Source organism: Somniosus microcephalus, chromosome 20 (assembly GCF_052327205.1).
Source record: "Somniosus microcephalus isolate GS21.2 chromosome 20, FLI_Smic_1.0, whole genome shotgun sequence".
In the NCBI taxonomy this organism is placed as follows: Eukaryota; Metazoa; Chordata; class Chondrichthyes; order Squaliformes; family Somniosidae; genus Somniosus; species Somniosus microcephalus.
Genome location: NC_141006.1, coordinates 72,482,545 through 72,502,486, shown reverse-complemented (window position 1 = coordinate 72,502,486; position 19,942 = coordinate 72,482,545). Strand labels below are relative to the sequence as shown.

Genomic DNA, 19,942 nt, shown 5'->3' with positions numbered 1-19,942 from the left:
GAACCTGCAAAGTGCTGCTCAGTACTCAAAACTCCTTCACACAGCGTTGAATCTCTCCAGAAGTCTCTCTCTTTCTCTCAGAATGCGTGGTGCAAAAATGTCACCAACAAAAAAAGGCAGGAAGCAGTCGCCTTTAAATAGCGCTCCCCCAGTCCCTTTCTGACTGCAAAACGCTCCCCTCAACCTGTCGTTGCTAGCGGTAGGCGGTAAGGCAGGGGGCGCCACTCAATATCCAGTCCAGGGCGCTGCACACTCGACTGATGTCACGATCTGCCGGCGCAGGAGATCGTGGCGGTAGTGTTTAGCGCCACCGCAAAATGTCTAGTTAATTTCACGAGCGGCGCAAACATCGCCACGCCCGGGCGCTAGTTGCTTTGTGCCCCAATTAGCGCCCCCTTAAGGCGCTAACGGGAGGCGCAAACAACGGAATTTTTCCCCCTTAGTGCCTTCCTGTCTCCACATATTGCTTTCCATCATTCAGGTGGCCAGGACAGGTTCGATCAGTGCCGTTCCTCAAGCTCATGGTCAATGTCGACAGCAGGTATCTGGAATAGGCCACCTGGTTATTTTTTCTACCCAAGGGAAAACAATGATTGCTGCTTTTAACAGACCAGGTAAAACTCCTCCATTGTTGAAACTCATGAAAACTGCAGTTCAGGTGAGTACAGACTAGTTGGTCCATTGAACTGGTATCAGTCAGAACATGGAGGAGGGAAGCTTGGATTTGAAGCTAAACAGGTTGCATTAATGGGTTAAAATCTACGAGGGACAGGAGGGATAGTGAAGTATGTGTAAATACCTTCTAAGTAGACAAAGTGGGCTGAATTTTAATGGGGGAGGCAGGTTGGGGGCGGGAGGGCTCCAAGGGAGCCTGGGTTTCCTGCAGGACCTGCCAACTTTAGCGCATGTGAGGCCTTGGTTTCCCACCCGCAGCCAGCCAGAAGGAGAAGCCTGCGACACTAGGCCGCACAGAGAAGAGAGGGAGGGATCAGGTGGGGGTCAGAGGGGAGGGTGGCTGGAGCAGCAAGGGGGGGGGGGGAGGGGAAACTCAGCCGACGATCGCGGGCTGGGAGGAACACGGGGTGGGGGGGGTGGCGGTCTGCCAATGATCGGGGACGATGGGCTGCAGGGCGGCCGGAGGATCAGGGAGGAAGGCCTCGTGGAGGTATCCGAGGCCTGGAGGGGGTGATCTCCGATCGTGGAGGGTATGGTTAGGCAGGGACCCTGGATCCAGGAGCTAGGTGCAAAGGGACTTAACTCCTGGATGCAGCAGTCCCCGCCTTGCTGTAACTGTGGGGTTTTACGCGGTGCGTAAAACTCGACCAGCTATAGTTAAACACAAAATGGAGGTTAAAGCAGAGGCTTCCAGCCTCATTATAATATTTAAATTGACATCCCGCCTCCTGGCAGCGGGTTGGCTGCCACCCTGTCCCGCCTCCGCTAAAACCGGAGATGGGCGGGTTGGAGGCGGGTTGAGGTCAGGATTCCGATTTTTAACACTTTAACTACCCCCACGCCCCCAACCCACCCTTTTTTAAGGTTAAAATCCTCCCCACTAATTCTATAAATGGCAAATACGATTCAGACAACGGTTAAACAAGGGATTCTATTACAGAGTCGGGCACCAGATGATTAACTTCAAGATTGTTATAAAATGTAATGTTTAGGATAGAAAGTTGCACCGAGCTCCTGGATGAAACAACTGGTTAAGAAAGTGAGTTACTTGACAGAGAAACAACAGCAAAGAGAGAGACAAACAGAGAATGAGAGAGAGAATGAGAGAGAGACAAACAGACAAACAGCAATAGAAACACACAACGGGTGCCAGGTCTTGTCCCTAGTCTGTGCCAAGTTAATTGATCTGAAGTGATCAAGTGCCAGCTGTGACTCAGTGAGCAATGCTCTCGAATCCCACTCCAGAGACTCGAGCACAGTGTGGTGCTGAGGGAGTGCTGCACTGTCGGAGGTGCCGTTTCGGATGAGATGTTAAACCGAGGCCCTGTCTGCTCTCTCAGGTGGACGTGAAAGATCCCGTGGCCACTATTTCGAAGAAGAGCAGGGGAGTTCTCCCCAGTGTCCTGGCCAATATTTATCCCTCAATCAACATCACTAAAACAGATTATCTGGTCATTATCACATTGCTGTTTGTGGGAGCTTGCTATGCGCAAATTGGCTGTCGCGTTTCCTACATTACAACAGTGACTACACTTCAAAAGTACTTCATTGGCTGTAAAGCGCCTTGGGAGGTTCTGCGGTCGTGAAAGGCGCTATAGAAATGCAAGTCTTTCTTTTCTTTTTCAGTATAACTCCCCTCAGTAAGGAGCAAAGAAATTGACAGGGTTTCCCCACCTGATCAATATCAATATTTCCTGCTGGATGCGGACACTTCCGGACGCTGATTGACGACAGGATCAGACTCTGTGACGTTACCCGCCCGCCCTCCCCCGACGGCGCAATAGCTAGCTGATATTGTCAGGGCTCGCAATGTAAGGAATGGAGGGAAACCAGCACCTGTGGACCCATACTCAGGAAGGAGGTAACACCTTCAGAGTGGAGAGGGAGGGAGCAAATTGGCAGAAAAATGAGAAGGAAAAGCTAGAAAGCTGCATCTATTCCTCTTGGAAACATTCAAGCATTTCCATTGGCTTGCCAAAAGAACAAGGAGGCAGACCAGCCAATAAAGAATATGACAATATTTATACAAGAAACAGACAGCAGGATATCCATTTCAATGGTACAAACTAGCTCGATTGAAGGGATTGAGGGCTAGAAATTCGGTGCATTTGTGCCTCTCGTTGGCACCCCGGGGGCGCTAACAGGGCACAAATGAATTTTCGCTCAGGCACGGCGCTGCTAACGCCTCCCACGAAATTCAGCGGGAGTTTAGCGCCGGCGGTAGCCGGTAGCGCTCCGCTGACGATGACAATGTCATCACCGTGCGCGGCGCCCCGTTTTTGCCCCGCCTGCAAAATTGGCCGCGCGCCCCTGAATCTGCGCCGGCCGATGACAGCGACCGATTCAGGGGGGCGGGAACAGAGCGGCAGGAGGCTGGCGGGACGCTAACTAAAGGGGAGGTGGCGGGCGGGTGGGGGGGGGGGGGGGGAAAAAATCGGCCGGCTTACTTGTCGCGACCCATTGCATCTTTGAATGCGGGGTCCGTGCCGCGATCTGGCAGCCCGGCACCTCGCTCCCCGGTGGTCCAGGCAGGGCCCCGCAGAGTTGTGGGCTTGGGGAGGAGCCATTCCATGCAGCAGCGCTACGTGGCCCAGTGCGTAGGGCTGCTGAACGCACCGCCCCGATATTCAGGGTTAGTGCTTCAAGAAGGAAGTGGAGCTTGAATTAATTAGCACTCCCCCTCCCTCTTGGGACGCTCAAACTGAAGTTAGTGACCGCCAGCATTATTTTTCGCCGGGAGCTAACTTTAGCGCCGAGTTAATATTAGCGACCCAAAATGGTCACTAATGAACTTTTCCCTGAGTGCGTGGGCTTTCAGACCAAATCTTCTTGAGCTGCATTAAGAAATAATTTCTGAAGAAAGGTTTCGACCTGAAACGTTGACTCTTTCTCCACGGACGTTGCCTGGCCTGCTGAGTTTTTCCAGCGTTTTCTGTTGTTATTTAAGAAATAATTTGCTTTGTACATATTTACCAGACATGGGGAAAGGAAGTTCGATTTCATGCCCATGGGCTCAGTCTCAACAAAATCCCTCTTCTACTTTGAGTGGGAGTCCAAACGTTGAGCTGCAATGACTGGAGTTTAAAACTATCCAACGAACGCATCATTCTCCTTAACACAGTCCAGCCATGCCATTTTACTTCAGCAACAGCAACATGGATTTATATAGCGTCTTCAACGGAGAAAAATGTCCCAAGGCGTTTCACAGAGCGGTAAACAACAAAATGCATACTGAACCAAAGGAGACATCAGGAGCGAGCGACCAAAAGCTTGGTCAAAGAGGTGGCTTTTACGGGGGGTCTTAAAGGAGCAGAGAGGTGGAGGGGTTGAGGGAGGAAATTCAAGGATGTGGGGTCAAGGTGGTGAACAGCACGGCTGTCAACGGTGGAGTGCAGGGAGGAAGGGGGGAGGGTGGTTGCACAAGAGAACAGAGTTAGTGGAATTGAGAGTTTAGGAAGAATGGTTTGGAGGAGGTTATAAAGATCGGGAGAGGTGAGGCCATGAAGGGATTTAAACACGAGGATGAGAATTTAAATTTGAGGTATCGGGGATTGGGAGCCAATGTTGGTCAGCAAGCGGGATACAGGCAGTAGTTCTGTATGATCTGAAGTTTACAGATTGGGGAGGATTAGAGGCAGCCAGGATAGTTTTGGAATAGTCGAGTCTGGTGGTAACAAAGGCAAGGATGAGGGTTTCAGCAGTAGATGTGCTGAGGCGGGGCAGAGATGGGCCATGTTACGTAGATGAAGAAGAGATGACAACATAGAGGAAGTGGAGGGGTGGAGAGAGATGGTGGCGAGGTAGAGCCGGGTGATGTCCACGTACATGCGGAAGCCGACTGAACATCTGCGGTTGATGTCATCAAGAGTAAGCATGTAGATGAGGAAGAGACGGGAGCCAAGGATAGATCCTTGGAGTTACAGTAATGATCAAGGTGAGATGCCATTGCTGAAGTTGCTCTGATTAGGACTGGATGGGCAAGAGTAAAAGCAAACACAGGTAATCCCACTGAGCTGGGAAATGGAGGAGGAAAGGAGTTGGAAAAGGATGGTCTGGTCGATCGTGTCAAAGGCTACAGAGAGGCCAAGGAAGATGAAGAGGGATGGCCGCAGATGATATAATTTGTGACTTTGGTGAGGGCCTTTTCAGTGCTGTGGCAGGGGCGTAACACATTCAAGGAGTTGAGAGGAAAGGGAGAGTGGAGATGGCGGCAGTAGTTTACAAGGACAAAGGGACCAAGAATAGGTTTAATGAAGACTGGAGTGCTCCAGAGTGGAGGCAACCAGGGCAGCATTTCTGCCGCTTGTCCGCCCCTTTCTGACCCCAATGAGAACTTCTGATGGAGGCTGTGGTCCAGGCATGCCTTCCACCCACCCGCCCCCCTCCATCCCCACATCATTTCTGCGGATGTGTCTGGTGGGATCCAGTTATGCCTTGTACAGTAAATAGTAAATATACCTGCATGAAGTAGGTATACTTGCCATAGAAGAGCCACAAGTGGAACCCAAAATGCCATCTTAAAATGCCAATTGAAGTCAAAGATCAATTGCCATTTGCGTAACGGGCACGCCAGTGAGGAAGCATTAGAAGAGCAGAATGGAGGCCTTTATGTCTTTGGCCAGGCTGGCCTGTAGCTTCCTTGGCCCGCCTCTCCCCACCCCAAATGGAGAGGCAAGGTATCAGATCCATGGGGCGCGTGCCCAATAGTGCCGGTATCGGTGTAAATATTTTACCCATATAGTTAAATGACCTGTCCCCGGTGACATGAATCAGTCATTCATGAAAGAAAGACTTATGAAATAATACTGAGCGGCCTGCGGGTGGCGCTGTCCAGGGAGTGTATAAATACTCGGGCACGGGCCCAGCTTGCGCAGGACATTCTTAACAGGAACTAGTGAAGGACACAACTAGACCTCCATGTTGTAAAACAGTTGATTAAAGCTTTGTTTAACGCTTAGACCAAGTGCCTAGTAGTTTTCTTACATCACCCGGGATTTGGGAAAGGAGCAAGGCATATCTGGGCTCAATTCTTTAACAGATACGACCTCTGGAAGCTGAAGACCAAAAATCATTTTTGATTCACAATCTTATTTTGGTTAAAACCCCCTTTGCTTCAAAATCGGCTAAAGGACAAAGCAATCATTCGTTCATTAAGCTGAAACTGATACGACTCACAAGAGGGTAAATTGTACGCTAGGTGTATTTATCAGAAAAAAGTTACCAGGGCCCATGAGGAAGAGTGATTTAATGGTTAGGACTATCTTTTATTCATTTTATGTTTACTTCCCCCCCCTCCCCCATCCCCTCAAACCAACACCTCACACATGCAACATCCTTTACTGAGATGACAGGAGGTTGCGTTGTGACTTCTAAAGCAGAGTTGGAAAAGCTCTTAGAAAAGATCGATGACAACTCTTACACGACCCAAGGGTGTTATTCCCTTCTCCAAACCTCTCCCTCTGACCCCTTTTATCACCGAGATCTTAACTGCTGAGGTATTCGTGCAGTTGAGCATGCATTTCCCCAGTATAAGGAAGCTCAGCGTTGAAATTCGCAGACCTTTTGAAGCCCAGGCCTACAACATTTGTATGTACAGTAGAATGAAATCTACGAGCAAGGTATCTAACCTGGCACCCCTCCACTTCTTGTAGGTAGCGAACCGGTTGGGTATCCGACGGAGCCACCAAAAGGAGTCAGGGTGGTATTGGTGTTTTCGTGGAAGCTGTTAAAGTCAGGGATCCTTGTAAAGACGGCAGTCTGGGTCTGATTGGTAGGGTCCGGCCCATAGCGTGGGTTCGTGTTTTGATTGAAGAACCCGTCCCCATCCTCAGCTTGGGATTTAGTTGATCCCTTCTCTTTGCAATGCACGCAGCCCATTATCTGGAAATCTATAAGCAAAGGAGACAGGCCGTTAATTTTTGATTTCAGAAAATAGACACCTCGGTCAATTTATTTACCTGCCCTTTTTTTTCCAAGAGCGTAACTGACACCATGGGGTTCGATTGAGGCCTTTGGACCGGCTGACCAGCCAGCAAGTCCATTCCCGCGGCCAAGAGGCCCCTCGCCGTTTTCAGGGCCCTGGCCACGTTCGAATTTGGGGATGAGAAGCAGCCGGACCCAGTGGTGCTCGCTGCTCTCCGGCCTCAGGAACTTCAGCTGGCCGGAGTGCTGGTCGAGGCCCGCGGGTAGGTCATAAGAACATAAGACGTAGGAGCAGGAGTAGGTCGTTCGGCCCCCTCGAGCCTGCTCCGCCATTCAATAAGATCATGGCTGATCTGATCTTGGCCTCAACTCCACTTCCCTGCCCGCTCCCCATAACCCTTGACTCCCTGACCATTCAAAAATCTGTCCATCTCCACCTTAAATATATTCAATGACCCAGCCTCCACGGCTCGCTGGGGAAGAGAATTCCAAAGATTCACGACCCTCTGAGAGAAGAAATTCCTCCTCATCTCAGTTCTAAAAGGGTGCCCCCTTATTCTGAAATTATGCCCCTTAGTTCTGGATTCCCCTACGAGGGGAAACATCCTCTCTGCATCTACCCTGTCAAGCCCCTTCAGAATCTTGTATGTTTCAATAAGATCCCTTAGGTCCTCAGATGAGGGAGCGGGGAACGGGGTTGGGGGGGGTGGCGTTGGGGGGGGCGGGGGGGGGTGGCAGGCAGGGGGGGTGTGACAATGCCAAGGCGGCTGAGACCAGGCCAGCACCGGCCCACGGTACCTTTTGTGGAGCCCCTCCTGCTCCGTCTGGCTTCAAAGATATTCGTTTCTTTTTTAAAAAAAACCAAATTCTGCCAGCTTCCTGATTGGACCGCCAGTACGCACGGGCGGAGTCGGCACTTCGCACTCTCCGCCCGTCTACCCTTAAAACTGTCAATCATGATCCCAGCTCCCTCAATAGGACCCCGAGCTGCACGGGAAAGAAGCTGGTTTCAGGCAGGGGCTTGGGCCGCCCGTCGAAGTCCCGCGAAGGTCGCAGCAGGCCGCTCGTCGGGATTGACCCAGTGGCAAAGTTACCGACTCCATTTTTCCTGAAACAGTAACACTCGGGAGGATGTGGAGCGGAAGAACTAATACAATGGATCTCACCGTCCCTCTGTCAATTGCTGGTTCCAACTATATCAATCTCATAAGACACAAAATTCATATCATAATGGCCTTAGCATTATGCTGCGAGTTCTGATGTGCAATGGCGTGTTATACTGAAACCCCTTGGCCAGCTATTTTATTTTAAACAGGTTACTGACTTCACTGCATTAGACAAAGGGATTAAGGGGGGAAAATTCAGTTGGTTTGTGCCTCCCGTTACAGCCCTAAGGGGGCGCTAATGGGTCGCAAAGCAACTAGCGCCGGGGCACGGCGATGTTTGCGCCGCTCGCGAAATTAACTAGACATTTTGTGGTGGCGCTAAACACTACCGCCACGATCTCCTGCGCCGGCAGATCGCAACGTCAGTCGAGTGCGCAACGCCCCGGACCGGATATTGAGTGGCGCCCCCTGCCTTACCGCCTGCCGCTAGCAACGACAGGTTGAGGGGAGCGTTTTGCAGTCAGGAAGGGACTGGGGGAGCGCTATTTAAAGGCGACCGCTTCCTGCCTTTTTTTGTTGGTGACATTTTTGCCCCACGCATTCTGAGAGAGAGAGAGACTTCTGGAGAGATTCAACGCTGTGTGAAGGAGTTTTGGGTACTGAGCAGCACTTTGCAGATTCATTTTGATCTGCCCTTCCTTGTATCGATTTAGAAGAGACTGTGGGGGCTGCACTCTGAGCTCTTTCCCTGGGTCTCTCCATTGTTCTTTCCAACAGATTTGATGTACAGGTCTCTCCAGGCCGAGATGCAAGACTGCAATGAGCAGGATGTGGATGTAGAGCAAAATCAACCCTCCCCTTTAAGATAAAATGCTGGAGAAACTCAGCAGGTCAAGCAGCATCTGTGACGAGAGAAACAGAATTAACGTTTCAGGTCGATGACCTTTCTTCAGAACTCCCCTTTAAGAACTGGCTGGCGCCAGTGTGTCTGTGTTCCATTGCTGACTGACATCACATGAGCTTCGCCAGCGCTCTGAGGTAGCGCCTCGCTCCTCGGCCTTTGCGCCTTAAGACAGGTGTGAAGCGCCTGATTTAGCGCTCCAATCACCTCCAGGGGCGATAAAAGCCAAGTTTGCCGTCAGAGGCGATAATTAGTGCCAGGCGCTAAACTTTGCGCACGGCCGATAATGGCGCTCCAAACGGGGCGATACTGAATTTTTCGCCCTAAGTCTTTGCACACTAACATTTGCACACTTTAACCTTGGGGATAATGCTTTTAGCATTTGCTTTTTTTCTCCAAAATATTCATTTCACACTTTGAGCATTTCTAAGCAAGAGCTAGCTGCAAATAAGCCCATAGTATAAATCTACCATGGACAAAAATTTAGAACTTGCACCGGAGGAAACAAAACAGGGATTTTTTTTCCCCCCAAAGTGAGTAAACTATTTTCACGTTCAATTAAGCTAGAAGTTTACATTGTAGCCCTTATCTGGAAACCGTATCGAAAGTGACAATGAGTGCAGCTGAGGAGGGGGAGAGCAGCAAGATTTTATAGCGCATTCATAAAGAGAACAAGTGAAGAATGATACTTGTGCAGTTTATATTTCAGGGCAGCAGACTGTGACGGAAACATTTTGAAGGGATCACAAGGCTGTGCATCTGAGATTTGAAAATAAAAAATGCAATGTCACCGCTTTGCCTCTTTTTTTCCCTCCACTTCAAGGCTTCCTGCCACAGTGTGTTGTTCTCGTTACAGGAAGGGTGGGACAGCCTGGGTGATTTCTTCATCAACAAAGGAAGTATAATTCAAGCACAGCAAAGCAAGCAATATCGCGCCAGCCCCCTCCAAACCAGCTTCTTCACTCATTTTGGGGAAAAAATTCAGTATCGCCCCGTTTGGGGCGCCATTATCGGCCGTGCGCAAAGTTTAGCGCCTGGCGCTAATTATCGCCTCCGACGGCAAACGTGGCTTTTATCGCCCCTGGAGGTGATTGGAGCGCTAAATCAGGTGCTTCATACCTGTCTTAAGGCACAAAGGCCGAGGAGCGAGGTGCTACCTCAGAGTGCTGGCGAAGCAAGGAAGGGCAAATCAAAATGAACCTGCAAAGTGCTGCTCAGTACTCAAAACTCCTTCACACAGCGTTGAATCTCTCCAGAAGTCTCTCTCTCTCTCTCTCTCTCAGAATGCGTGGTGCAAAAATGTCACCGACAAAAAAAGGCAGGAAGCGGTTGCCTTTAAATAGCGCTCCCCTCGTCCCTTCCTGACTGCAAAACGCTCCCCTCAACCTGTCGTTGCTAGCGGAGGGGGGTAAGGCAGGGGGCGCCACTCAATATCCGGTCCGGGGCGCTAATGGGGCGTTGCACACTCGACTGACGTCACAATCTGCCGGCGCAGGAGATCGTGGCGGTAGTGTTTAGCACCGCCGCAAAATGTCTAGTTAATTTCGCGAGCGGCGCAAACATCGCCGCGCCCGGGTGCTAGTTGCTTTGCGCCCCATTAGCGCCCTCTTAAGGCGCTAACGGGAGGCGCAAACACTGAAGTTTTCCTCCCTTTAAGTCTTTCACCTCACAGCCTACCCCAAAAGCTGACAACAGACCCAACTGTACTGGTCAGACTGCAAGAGTGAATTGTTGGCAGTGGTGGGTGGTGGGGGTTGGCGGGGGGGAGGGGAGGGTGGGTCAGCGTTGTGTTGACGTATAAGGGGTCGGGGATCCTAATCAATGTCTGGTAGATACAAAAGATAGGGTAGATAGAGAGAAACTATTTCCGCTGGTTGGGGAGCTAGGACTAGGGGACATAGTCTAAAAATTAGAGCCAGACCTTTCAGGAGTGAAATTAAGAAACACTTCTACACACAAAGGGTGGTAAAAGTTTGGAACTCTCTTCCGCAAACAGCAATTGATGCTAGATCAATTGTTAATTTTAAATCTGAGATTGATAGTTTTTTGTTAACCAAAGGTATTAAGGGATATGTGGCAAAGGCAGGGTATGTGGAGTTAGGTCACAGATCAGCCGTGATCTCAATGAATGGTGGAATAGGCTTGAGGGGTTCAGTGGCCTCCTCCTGTTCCTATAAGAACATAAGAGATATAGGAGCAGGAGTCGGCCATTTGGCCCCTCGAGCCTGCTCCGCCATTCAATAAGATCATGGCTGATCTTCTACCTCATCTCCACCTTCCCGCACTATCCCCATATCCCTTGATTCCCTTAATATCCAAAAAGCTATCGATCTCTGTCTTGAATATACTCAACGACTGAGCCTCCACAGCCCTCTGGGGTAGAGAATTCCAAAGATTCATCACCCTCTGAGTGAAGACATTTCTCCTCATCTCTGTCCTAAATGGCCGACCCCTTATTCTGAGACTGTGACTCCTGGTTCTAGACTCCCCGTAGATTTGTGTACAAGGACACCCAGGTCTCTATGAACACCAAGATTCAAGATTATGATCGGGTAAACAGTGCTAAGTTCATTCAGTTGGTAGTTGAGACATTCACAGCCAGGGTGGGGGTAAAACTTTTCAGATCATTCAAAAAAGAATGAAAAAAGAGGTTAGAAAAAAATATCTTCACACAGAGGCTGGTTAGAATGTGGAAATCTCTGCTACTAACAAACATTGCTGAAGCAGAGTCCACAAATACTTTAAAAAGGAATTAGATTATGGCCTGGAATTTGCGGCCAGCGGCGAAGTGACGGCGTCGCCGCTGACCTCAAAGAAAGCCGCCCACAAAGATCTCGCGACCTCTGCGGTGTCGAATTCAGCTCTCCCGGCCTGAGTTTGAACCTGGTGCCAAATCAAGCGGATCTCCAGCGTCCAGCCACAGTGATGTCATCAAGCTGGCTAAGCAGCCAATCATATTGAGGAATTCTCACAGACAGCAAACCAGGAAATAAAATGCACAGATTCTAATTTACTTTTTAAAATAAATTTTACCGAAAGTGAAATAAAGATTGGGGCATACACATAGGATTAAGGTAGAAGCTGAAATATCAAATAAATTTTTAAAAAAATTATTAATTAAAAAAGTAATTTAATAAACCCATGTAATTCAGGTCCAGCGCAGTTGTTCAGCAGTCAATGCACCGTTAAAACCCAGTTACGCCTCTTTCAACAAGACTTAACTTTTTCATGGTGGGGTGTGGGGGGGTGGGGGGTTTTAACAGCGATATTGCAGCGTAATAGGGGAAGTTTTTGTCCTTCAGTGTGATTTCAAGTGATTGCCGACTCTGGGGAATTCCACAGCGCAACCTGCGTCGGAGCGGGGAATGACTGACCGCAACTTCAGGATTTCCCCGTTTGTCTGCGCATGCACTAAATCCTGAAGCCGCGGTCAGTTTCAGAGGGGTAATGATGGTGAAGGCTGACAGTTTCGCCGTCATTACCCACCGCAAAATCCGGGCCATTTACTTGATAAGTGGGAGTATTTAAGGATAGGGGAGCAAACAGAACTGTGGGGTTAGACTAGATGTGCATGCGGAGAAAAATACCACAGTAGACTTGATAGGTGATGGGCTGAATGGCCTAATTCTATGCTGTAACATTCTACGATTCTACCTACGAAGTATTGTATACTTGCAGAGAGCCTGGATAGAATTCCCCCCTCCCTGGCTCCCCCCCCTCCATCAGCAATACCAATCTGAATAAGGGGCTTGGTGACCTTGAAGGCGGAATGGTTGCCGAGTACTGGGGGTTCCGCAGCATTTAGCTTGGAGCTGCACTGGTTTCTGACATATCGACAAGCAAATCTGAGAAGCTCATGAAAATTTTGCTGGTAAGCAAAGTTCATCCCGCTGCACAGTTGCGTGTGGTGATGTGGTTCTCCTGTACTGACGTACAGACTTGTCTGTAGAGAATGAAGATAAAAGGGTAAGAGGAAGCAGAGGTGTTGAAGTCCCACTTTGTTTGCATAGCGACTACACCACAAGGTGATAACGTGTAAGGAATTGTTACAGCAGTCTGCTGGTTTAAGTGCTAATGACTTTTTCTAAAATAAATATACTTCAGCAATTGAAGAACATAGCTTTTCAGATATTATTCAGTGCAGCAGACTGCAGAAATATTATGAAAAATGAAAGGAAGACTTGCATTTCTATAGCGCCTTTCATGACCACCGGATGTCCCAAAGCGCTTTACAGCCAATGAAGTACTTTTGGAGTGTAGCCACTGTTGTAATGTAGGAAACATGGCAGTCAATTTGCGCACAGCAAGCTCCCACAAACAGCAATGTGATTATGATCAGATAATCTGTTTTTTAGTGATGTTGTTTGAGGGATAAATATTGGCCCCAGGACACGGGGATAACTCCCCTTCTCTTCTTCAAAATAGTGCCGCGGGATATTTTACGTCCACCTGAGAGGGGCAGACGGGGCCTCGGCGGCACCTCCAACAGTGCAGCACTCCCTCAGCACTGCACTAGATTCAGCCTAGATTTTTGTGCTCAAGCCTCTGGAATGGGACTTAAAACCCACAACCTTCTGACTCAGAGGTGCGAGTGCCAACTGAGCAACAGCAGACACCATGGTTAACCTAAAGCCCCCAGTTCGATGCCCAGTCTACGGCGAGTTAGCAGATCTCAGCTGGGTGGTGGCAGGGGGCACCACATTAGGCCATGGTATCTTGGTCAAGGGGAAAAGAAAATTCAACCAGAAAAAAAAATGGTTCTCAGGTGACAACAGAATTCTGCTTGACCATGATGGCCTCCCCCTTCAAAGAGCCTGTTAACGCTCGTGGTCAAGGTTTGCACATGAAGAATGGTTACTTGGGTGAGGCCTGTGGAGTTAACACCTTCAGGAGAGGAGGAGGAGAAAATAGGCAAGTATGGAAAATATCCCAAGTACAAGATGTAACATGATATCCACAGAACAGCAACACACCTTGACATGAATCTTGCCATTCATGTGGAAATGACTTATGAAATAATACTGGGCGGCCTGCTGGTGGCGCTGTCCAGGGAGAGTATAAATACTCGGGCATGGGCCCAGCTTGCTCAGGACATTCTTTAACAGGAACTAGTAAAGGACACAACTAGACCTCCATGTTGAAAAACAGTTGATTAAAGCTTTGTTTAACGCTTAGACCAAGTGCCTAGTAGTTTTCTTATGTCACACCTCGACCAGAAGGAGACAGTATATTAGCCCAATGGTCTCATTGCTGGCATTAGTAGGGTTGCTCTGCGGATGGCGTCCTTATTTATTTTTGGTAATTGCTCCTTTAGTATTGATTAATAAATGTGCTGCCATTTGCTTCTTCATTAGCTACTTCCCGCCCTCACTCGGAAGAAAAAGAAAAAGAAAGATCTTGCATTTCTATAGCGCCTTTCACAAACACAGGACGTGCCAAAGCCAATGAAGCACTTTTTGAAGTGTAGTCACTGTTGTAATGTAGGAAATGCGGCAGCCAATTTGCGCACAGCAAGCTCCCGCAAACAGCGATATGATAATAACCAGATAATGTTTTTTTTTAGTGATGTTGATTGAGGGATAAATATTTTGCCAGGACACCGGGGTAACTCCCCCTGCTCTTGAAACCTTCAACCGCGCCCATCATTAAAAAGAAATGTGTATCAACTTGCAGAGTTTGCAAAGAGCTTAATAAAAATCAGCGACATATTCACCCAAGCTTTAGAAGATTCAGATTCACATTCATTCTGAAAAGAAAGTCATCCTTTCTCTATGCTTATACTAAAGTTTCAAGTTAAAACACAATTACCACAGCGAAGACTCATTATAAACGACATCCACTGAATACATTTGAAACCGCCGGCCATTAATTGACCGCTATCTTGTAAAGGCCCTTAGAACGAATGAAAAAAAATAAAACTCACAGAGGACATTTCAGCCTAAAGCAGAACGTACTGCAAATCTGAATCAAGGTTGAAGATTTTGCTCCTTGATTTGATGCAAAGGTAAAACACATGTTAAATACTTTTCAAAACGTGCTACTGCCACTTCAGGCTTGTGTCATCTTGCAGCGTCATACTATACAGTGCAGCAAATGAACTTTGATTATTTTTTTTTAAAGAGTATTTACATTCTTGGTCCTGTACGCCAAGTCGCGGAGTTGAAACCATCCTCCCTCTATGACTCAGTGCTGCAGCACATTCGGTTTTGAACTACGGTATCTCTGATATTAATTCATTCATCTCCCACTTCGAAGATGGTGATTCACACTTGTGAAAAGTGACAGGCAAATCACAGGATTTGCTGAGGCATAGACCTCTCCAGATTTACATCAGTACAAATAGGTCACAGAAAAAATAAAATTATCTTATTCAAACACACTAAAAAAAAACATACTTGAGTGGAATAACATAATTCTCAATATCAACAGAAAATGCTGGAAAAACTCAGCAGGCCAGGCAACATCCGTGGAGAGAGAAATAGAGCCAACGTTTCGGGTCAAAATCCTTGGGTTTCGACCTGAAACGTTAACTCTGTTTCTCTCTCCACGCCTGCTGAGTTTTTCCAGCGTTCTCTGTTGTTATTTCGGATTTCCAGCATCCGCAGTATTTTGCCAACATAATTCTCAGTTGGGACTTGTGGAATATTTAGGAGTTGAGTGGAGAACTGTTGCAATCCTTTGGGTTAAAAAAAGTTATTTCAAAATTAAATTCCCTTTATTTTTTTGTAATGTCAGATATCAAATTTTATCTTCTTTTTTCTGTATTTATTTTTAAATTTCCTTCCATTCGTTCCAGAAGGCACAGGCTCTTGCAGTGGTCCGTACTGCAAGCGATCGTTTTTAATTTCTGAGCCTGCAACATGGGTGCCAACAGGCTATTTGACTGTGAAAGGCAGCACGACAAAACTAAATTCTCTCCTGACCTGGCCATGAGGCAGAAGGTTGTGGGTTCAAGTCCCACTCCAGAGACTTGAGCACAAAAATCCAGGCTGACACTCCCAGTGCAGTGCTGAGGGAGTGCTGCACTGTCGGAGGTGCCGTCTTTCGGATGAGACGTTAAACCAAGGCCCCGTCTGCTCTCTCAGGTGGACGTAAAAGATCCCACGGCACTATTTCGAAGAAGAGCAGGGGAGTTCTCCCCGGTGTCCTGGGCCAATATTTATCCCTCAACCAACATCACTAAAACAGATTATCTGGTCATTATCACATCGCTGTTTGTAGGAGATTCCTGTGCGCATTTCCTACATTACAACAGTGACTACACTTCAAAAAGTACTTCATTGGCTTTAAAGTGCTTTGGGATGTCCGGTGGTCATGAAAAGTGCTATATAAATGCAAGTCTTTCTTTCTTATTTCTACATACATACGCAATCCAGCAGGAGTCACTGCTTAACTATCAGGAGTAAGAACACTGGCCAATTTTCCCCTCGGGTGCTAAGGCCACTGCAGCACCCCGATTGTTGCCCTAACTGAATTAACTAACTCACGACGGTCGAGTTACACTGGGACTTCCAGTTATGCATGACCAAGCACGAAACTCACCAGTAGCTTTAGCCAGAGGAAACCCATCTCAGTAGAATTCTCAATGTTGAAAACCAGATGTGCTTTCTGTTGGGTGATTCAGGCCTTAAGAGTGTTAATTAATCCATCCTACATTTAACTGCATTTTGGTGTTTCATGAAACCTTGAAATATGCAAATTAAATGTCTAATCATTGTGTTGAAGTAGGGCTTTTCAAAGGTACGCCCAGTATTTCTCTATAAATTAAGTGTTGGTTCCTGGTTTTGCAGGGGGACCACTAGTTTACGTTTCCCAGTCAGATGGCTTAAGCTGTCTCTTCACTTTACTTCTGAAAATAAACTTCAGCTTTTGTCAGGATCTCGCAATGACCGAAAAATACCATCCGAGTTTGACACATTAACCAGATGTCTTTACAAAAGCAAAATACTGCGGATGCTGGAAATCGCAAATAAACACAGCAAGTGCTGGAAATACTCAGCAGGTCAGGCAGCATCGGTGGAGAGAGAAATTGAGTTAATGAATCAGGTCAAAGACCTTTTGTCAGAGCTGGAAAAAGTTGGAGACGTAACAGGTTTTTAAGCAAGTGCAGGGGGCAGGGGAGGAAAGAACAAAGGGGAAGGTCTGTGATAGGATGGAAGGCAGGAGAGATTAAAAGACAAAAGGGATGATGGTGCAAGGCGAAAGGAGATGGTGATGGGTGTGATGAAATATATTCCATTCATCACTGCCTGTTTTCTGTGTCTTGTAACTGCCTGCTTTCTGTGTCTTTTCCCTTCCCCCAGTCCTCATGTATTATGTATTGGAATGTGCTGGAACTGGTTGTGTGCAGGGCTCCGCCCATACCTGGCTCCTTTGTAATCTAACTTCAGTCGGGTTCAGCCTCCTGAAGGTAGACATCTCTCTATTTTACGTGTTATGTTCTGAGTTAATAAAAGCCTTACTTTTGTTCTGCTAACTTCGAGTCTCGGAATAATTGAGGCACATCAATGGGACAAGTAAAGAAACAAAAGATGGGTCTAGAGGTGGTGTAAATGGGAATAGCAGAATCACGACCAACAGCTGCTGTCCGAAAAAATGATGAATGGTCATCGACCTGAAACGTTAACTCTTTGTTTCTCTCTCCACAGATTCTGCCTGACCTGCTGAGTGTTTCCAGCACTTTTTCTTTTTAACCAGATGTCTTTAATGGGGCTCAAAAGAACTTATAATTTCATGATCTATCTATCTGTATTTCTTCAACTTTAAGGTTCAACATTTCAGTCAAGGTAAAAAGATAAACTAGTAATATGTATCTCCTCACGGCCTGAGCTGACCTCTGTATAGTGTACAACACTTCACACCTCTATTCAGCATTTTCAAATCTAATAGACTACAAAACCCATTAGCTCGCTTTTAAAGTACCTATTAGGTTTGAACCCTTGACCTCCACCTGTTCTCCCCCATTTTGCTTTCTTGGGCATATTGTCAGAACCTCTGCTACAATCGATGACAATTGCCCAGATCCCCTCTCTGCAGGAGCGAGAAATAGCCCATATTTTAAAAAAGGTTACGGTTCATTTTATTTCCCATTAATACACTCACTGTTGCCACTTCTCAGCACAACCTCATTCAACCAGAAGGCAGGGCTGGAGCTTTCTCTGCAGCCGCTGTCTGTGCTTCAGCTGCCAGGATATGTGCTCCTGTGAATCGGAGTGGCCTTTTATTCCTCGTCCTGAGCCAGCCAAACTCCCCCATGAGGAAAACAAATCACCGGCCAATTCCACAAGCACAGCCTCCAATCAGGAGACTAGCTCTTGTGTCCATCTCTGATACTGTAATTCCTGACAGTATAGAGTGCAGGGGATTATCCCTGGTATCCTGGCCAATATTTATCCCCCAATCATAGACACTTACAGCACAGAAGGAGGCCATTCAGCCCATCGGGCCTGTGCCGGCTCTTTGAAAGAGCCGTCATGCTCAGTCTCACACCCCCGCTTTTTGTCCGTGACCCTGTCAGTTCCTCACAAACACCATATTATCTGGTCATTATCACATTGCTGTTTGTGGGAGCTTGCTGTGCGCAAATTGGCTGCCGCGTTTCCTACATTACATCAGCGACTGCACTTCAAAAGTACTTTGTTGGCCGCAAAAGGCAGAGTTAATCGTGGCTTTCAAACAGGAATTGGATAAGTACCTGAAGGAAAAAAATTTACAGGGCTGGCTACGGGGAAAGGGCGGGGGAGTGGGACTAGCTGAAGTGCTCCAGCAGAGAGCCGGCATAGGCTCGACGGGCCAAATGGCCGCCTTCTGTGCTGTAACCATTCTATGATTCTATAAAGTGCTTTGAGATGTCCCAAGGACATGAAAGGCGCTATATAAATACAAGTCTTTCTTTCTTTACTTTTGCTATGTCTCTTCCCTAGTGCGCCACTGGAGAATGGGTTTGATGTACGAAGCTCACTTGAACGAAGGGTGTGGATTTAATTCTTGGTGCCTCACATCACCAGAACACCGTTTCCTATTGGGCTGAGTTTAAAGGAAGCCTTGAATTTTGACCCTCTAAAGTCAAGAGCCTTAAATACCCACGGATCTTTCATGCACACAAATAAAGCTCCCTGTAGGTAATTAAAAATGAAATCACTTTTATATAATAGAAGTCATTGGCAAATAGTAGAAATACTGCAGGAAAATTATTTTATAATTCTGCGCACAGGAAAAGAATGATTAAGTTACTAGGAACTAGTGAGCTGCGATCATTGGGGTAGATTTTCCACCCGTTGACTATACTGGAACCCCAGTACTCCTTCACTATTCTTCCATGGATCTCACTGTGTAGGGACACACTTGCCACACTGCCAGCTGTATCAATATCGACCTCACTTGGCATCCACAGTGAAGTCTGGGAAACTTCCTGCCTGTTCTCTCTCTGATCTGGAAGAGTTTGTTCGATTGGCAGCTAAATGTAGGTGGGTTGAACGTTTGATCGCTCACACATCTTTCACAGTTTGTTAGTAAATGAACTTAATGACAAACACATATAGTGGTGAGTGGCGACCCCCATCCTAACTTCCAAATGATAGCGTCAGCTCACCTAATGAAAACAATGCTATCATTTCAAGAAATATGTTTTTTTATTTATAGCAAAACAGCATGCCAGTAAGTAAACTAATGCAGCAAAGTACAGGCATCCGATGGCCTTATTTATACCCTGGGATTCCTTCTCTTTAGGGCCAATGGGCCTCCATTTGAAAACCTATGAACATAAGAAATAGGAGCAGGAGTAGGCCATTCGGCCCCTCGAGCCTGCTCCGCCATTCAATAAGATCGTGGCTGATCTTCGACCTCAACTCCACTTTCCCGTCCGATCCCCATAATTTTTTTAAAAATTTGTTTATGGGATGTGGGCATCGCTGGCAAGGCCAGCATTTATTGCCCATCCCTAATTGCCCTTGAGAAGGTGGTGGTGAGCCGCCTTCTTGAACCGCTGCAGTCCGTGTGGTCCATAACACTTGATTCCCCTAGAGTCCAAAAATCTATCGATCTCAGCCTTCAATGTACTCAACGATTCAGCATCCACAGCCCTCTGGGGTAGAGAATTCCAAAGATTCACAACCCTCTGAGTGAAGAAATTCCTCCTCATCTCAGTCTTATGGCCAACCCCTTATCCTGAGACTATGCCCCCTAGTTCTAGACTCTCCAGCCAGGGGGAAACAGCCTCTCAGCATCTACCCTGTCAATCCCCCTCAGACTCTTACATGTTTCAATGAGATCACCTCTCATTCTTTTAAACTCCAGAGATATAGGCCCAATCTACACAATCTCTCCTCATAGGACAACC

General features: G+C 47.4%; 1 protein-coding gene across 6 annotated transcripts in view; it reads right to left on the bottom strand.

Annotated features, from left to right (window-relative positions):
- LOC147103421 (tyrosine-protein kinase Fyn-like) overlaps nt 1–19,942 on the bottom strand; it is a 363,535-nt gene that overhangs the window by 66,993 nt on the left and 276,600 nt on the right. For all 6 annotated transcript variants that reach the window (XM_085962994.1, XM_085962996.1, XM_085962995.1 and 3 more), the window contains one exon: nt 6,303–6,563. In XM_085962994.1, the coding sequence (XP_085819120.1) occupies nt 6,303–6,552 (250 nt within the window). In that variant the 5' untranslated portion in view covers nt 6,553–6,563. The remainder of the gene's footprint in view (nt 1–6,302; nt 6,564–19,942) is intronic.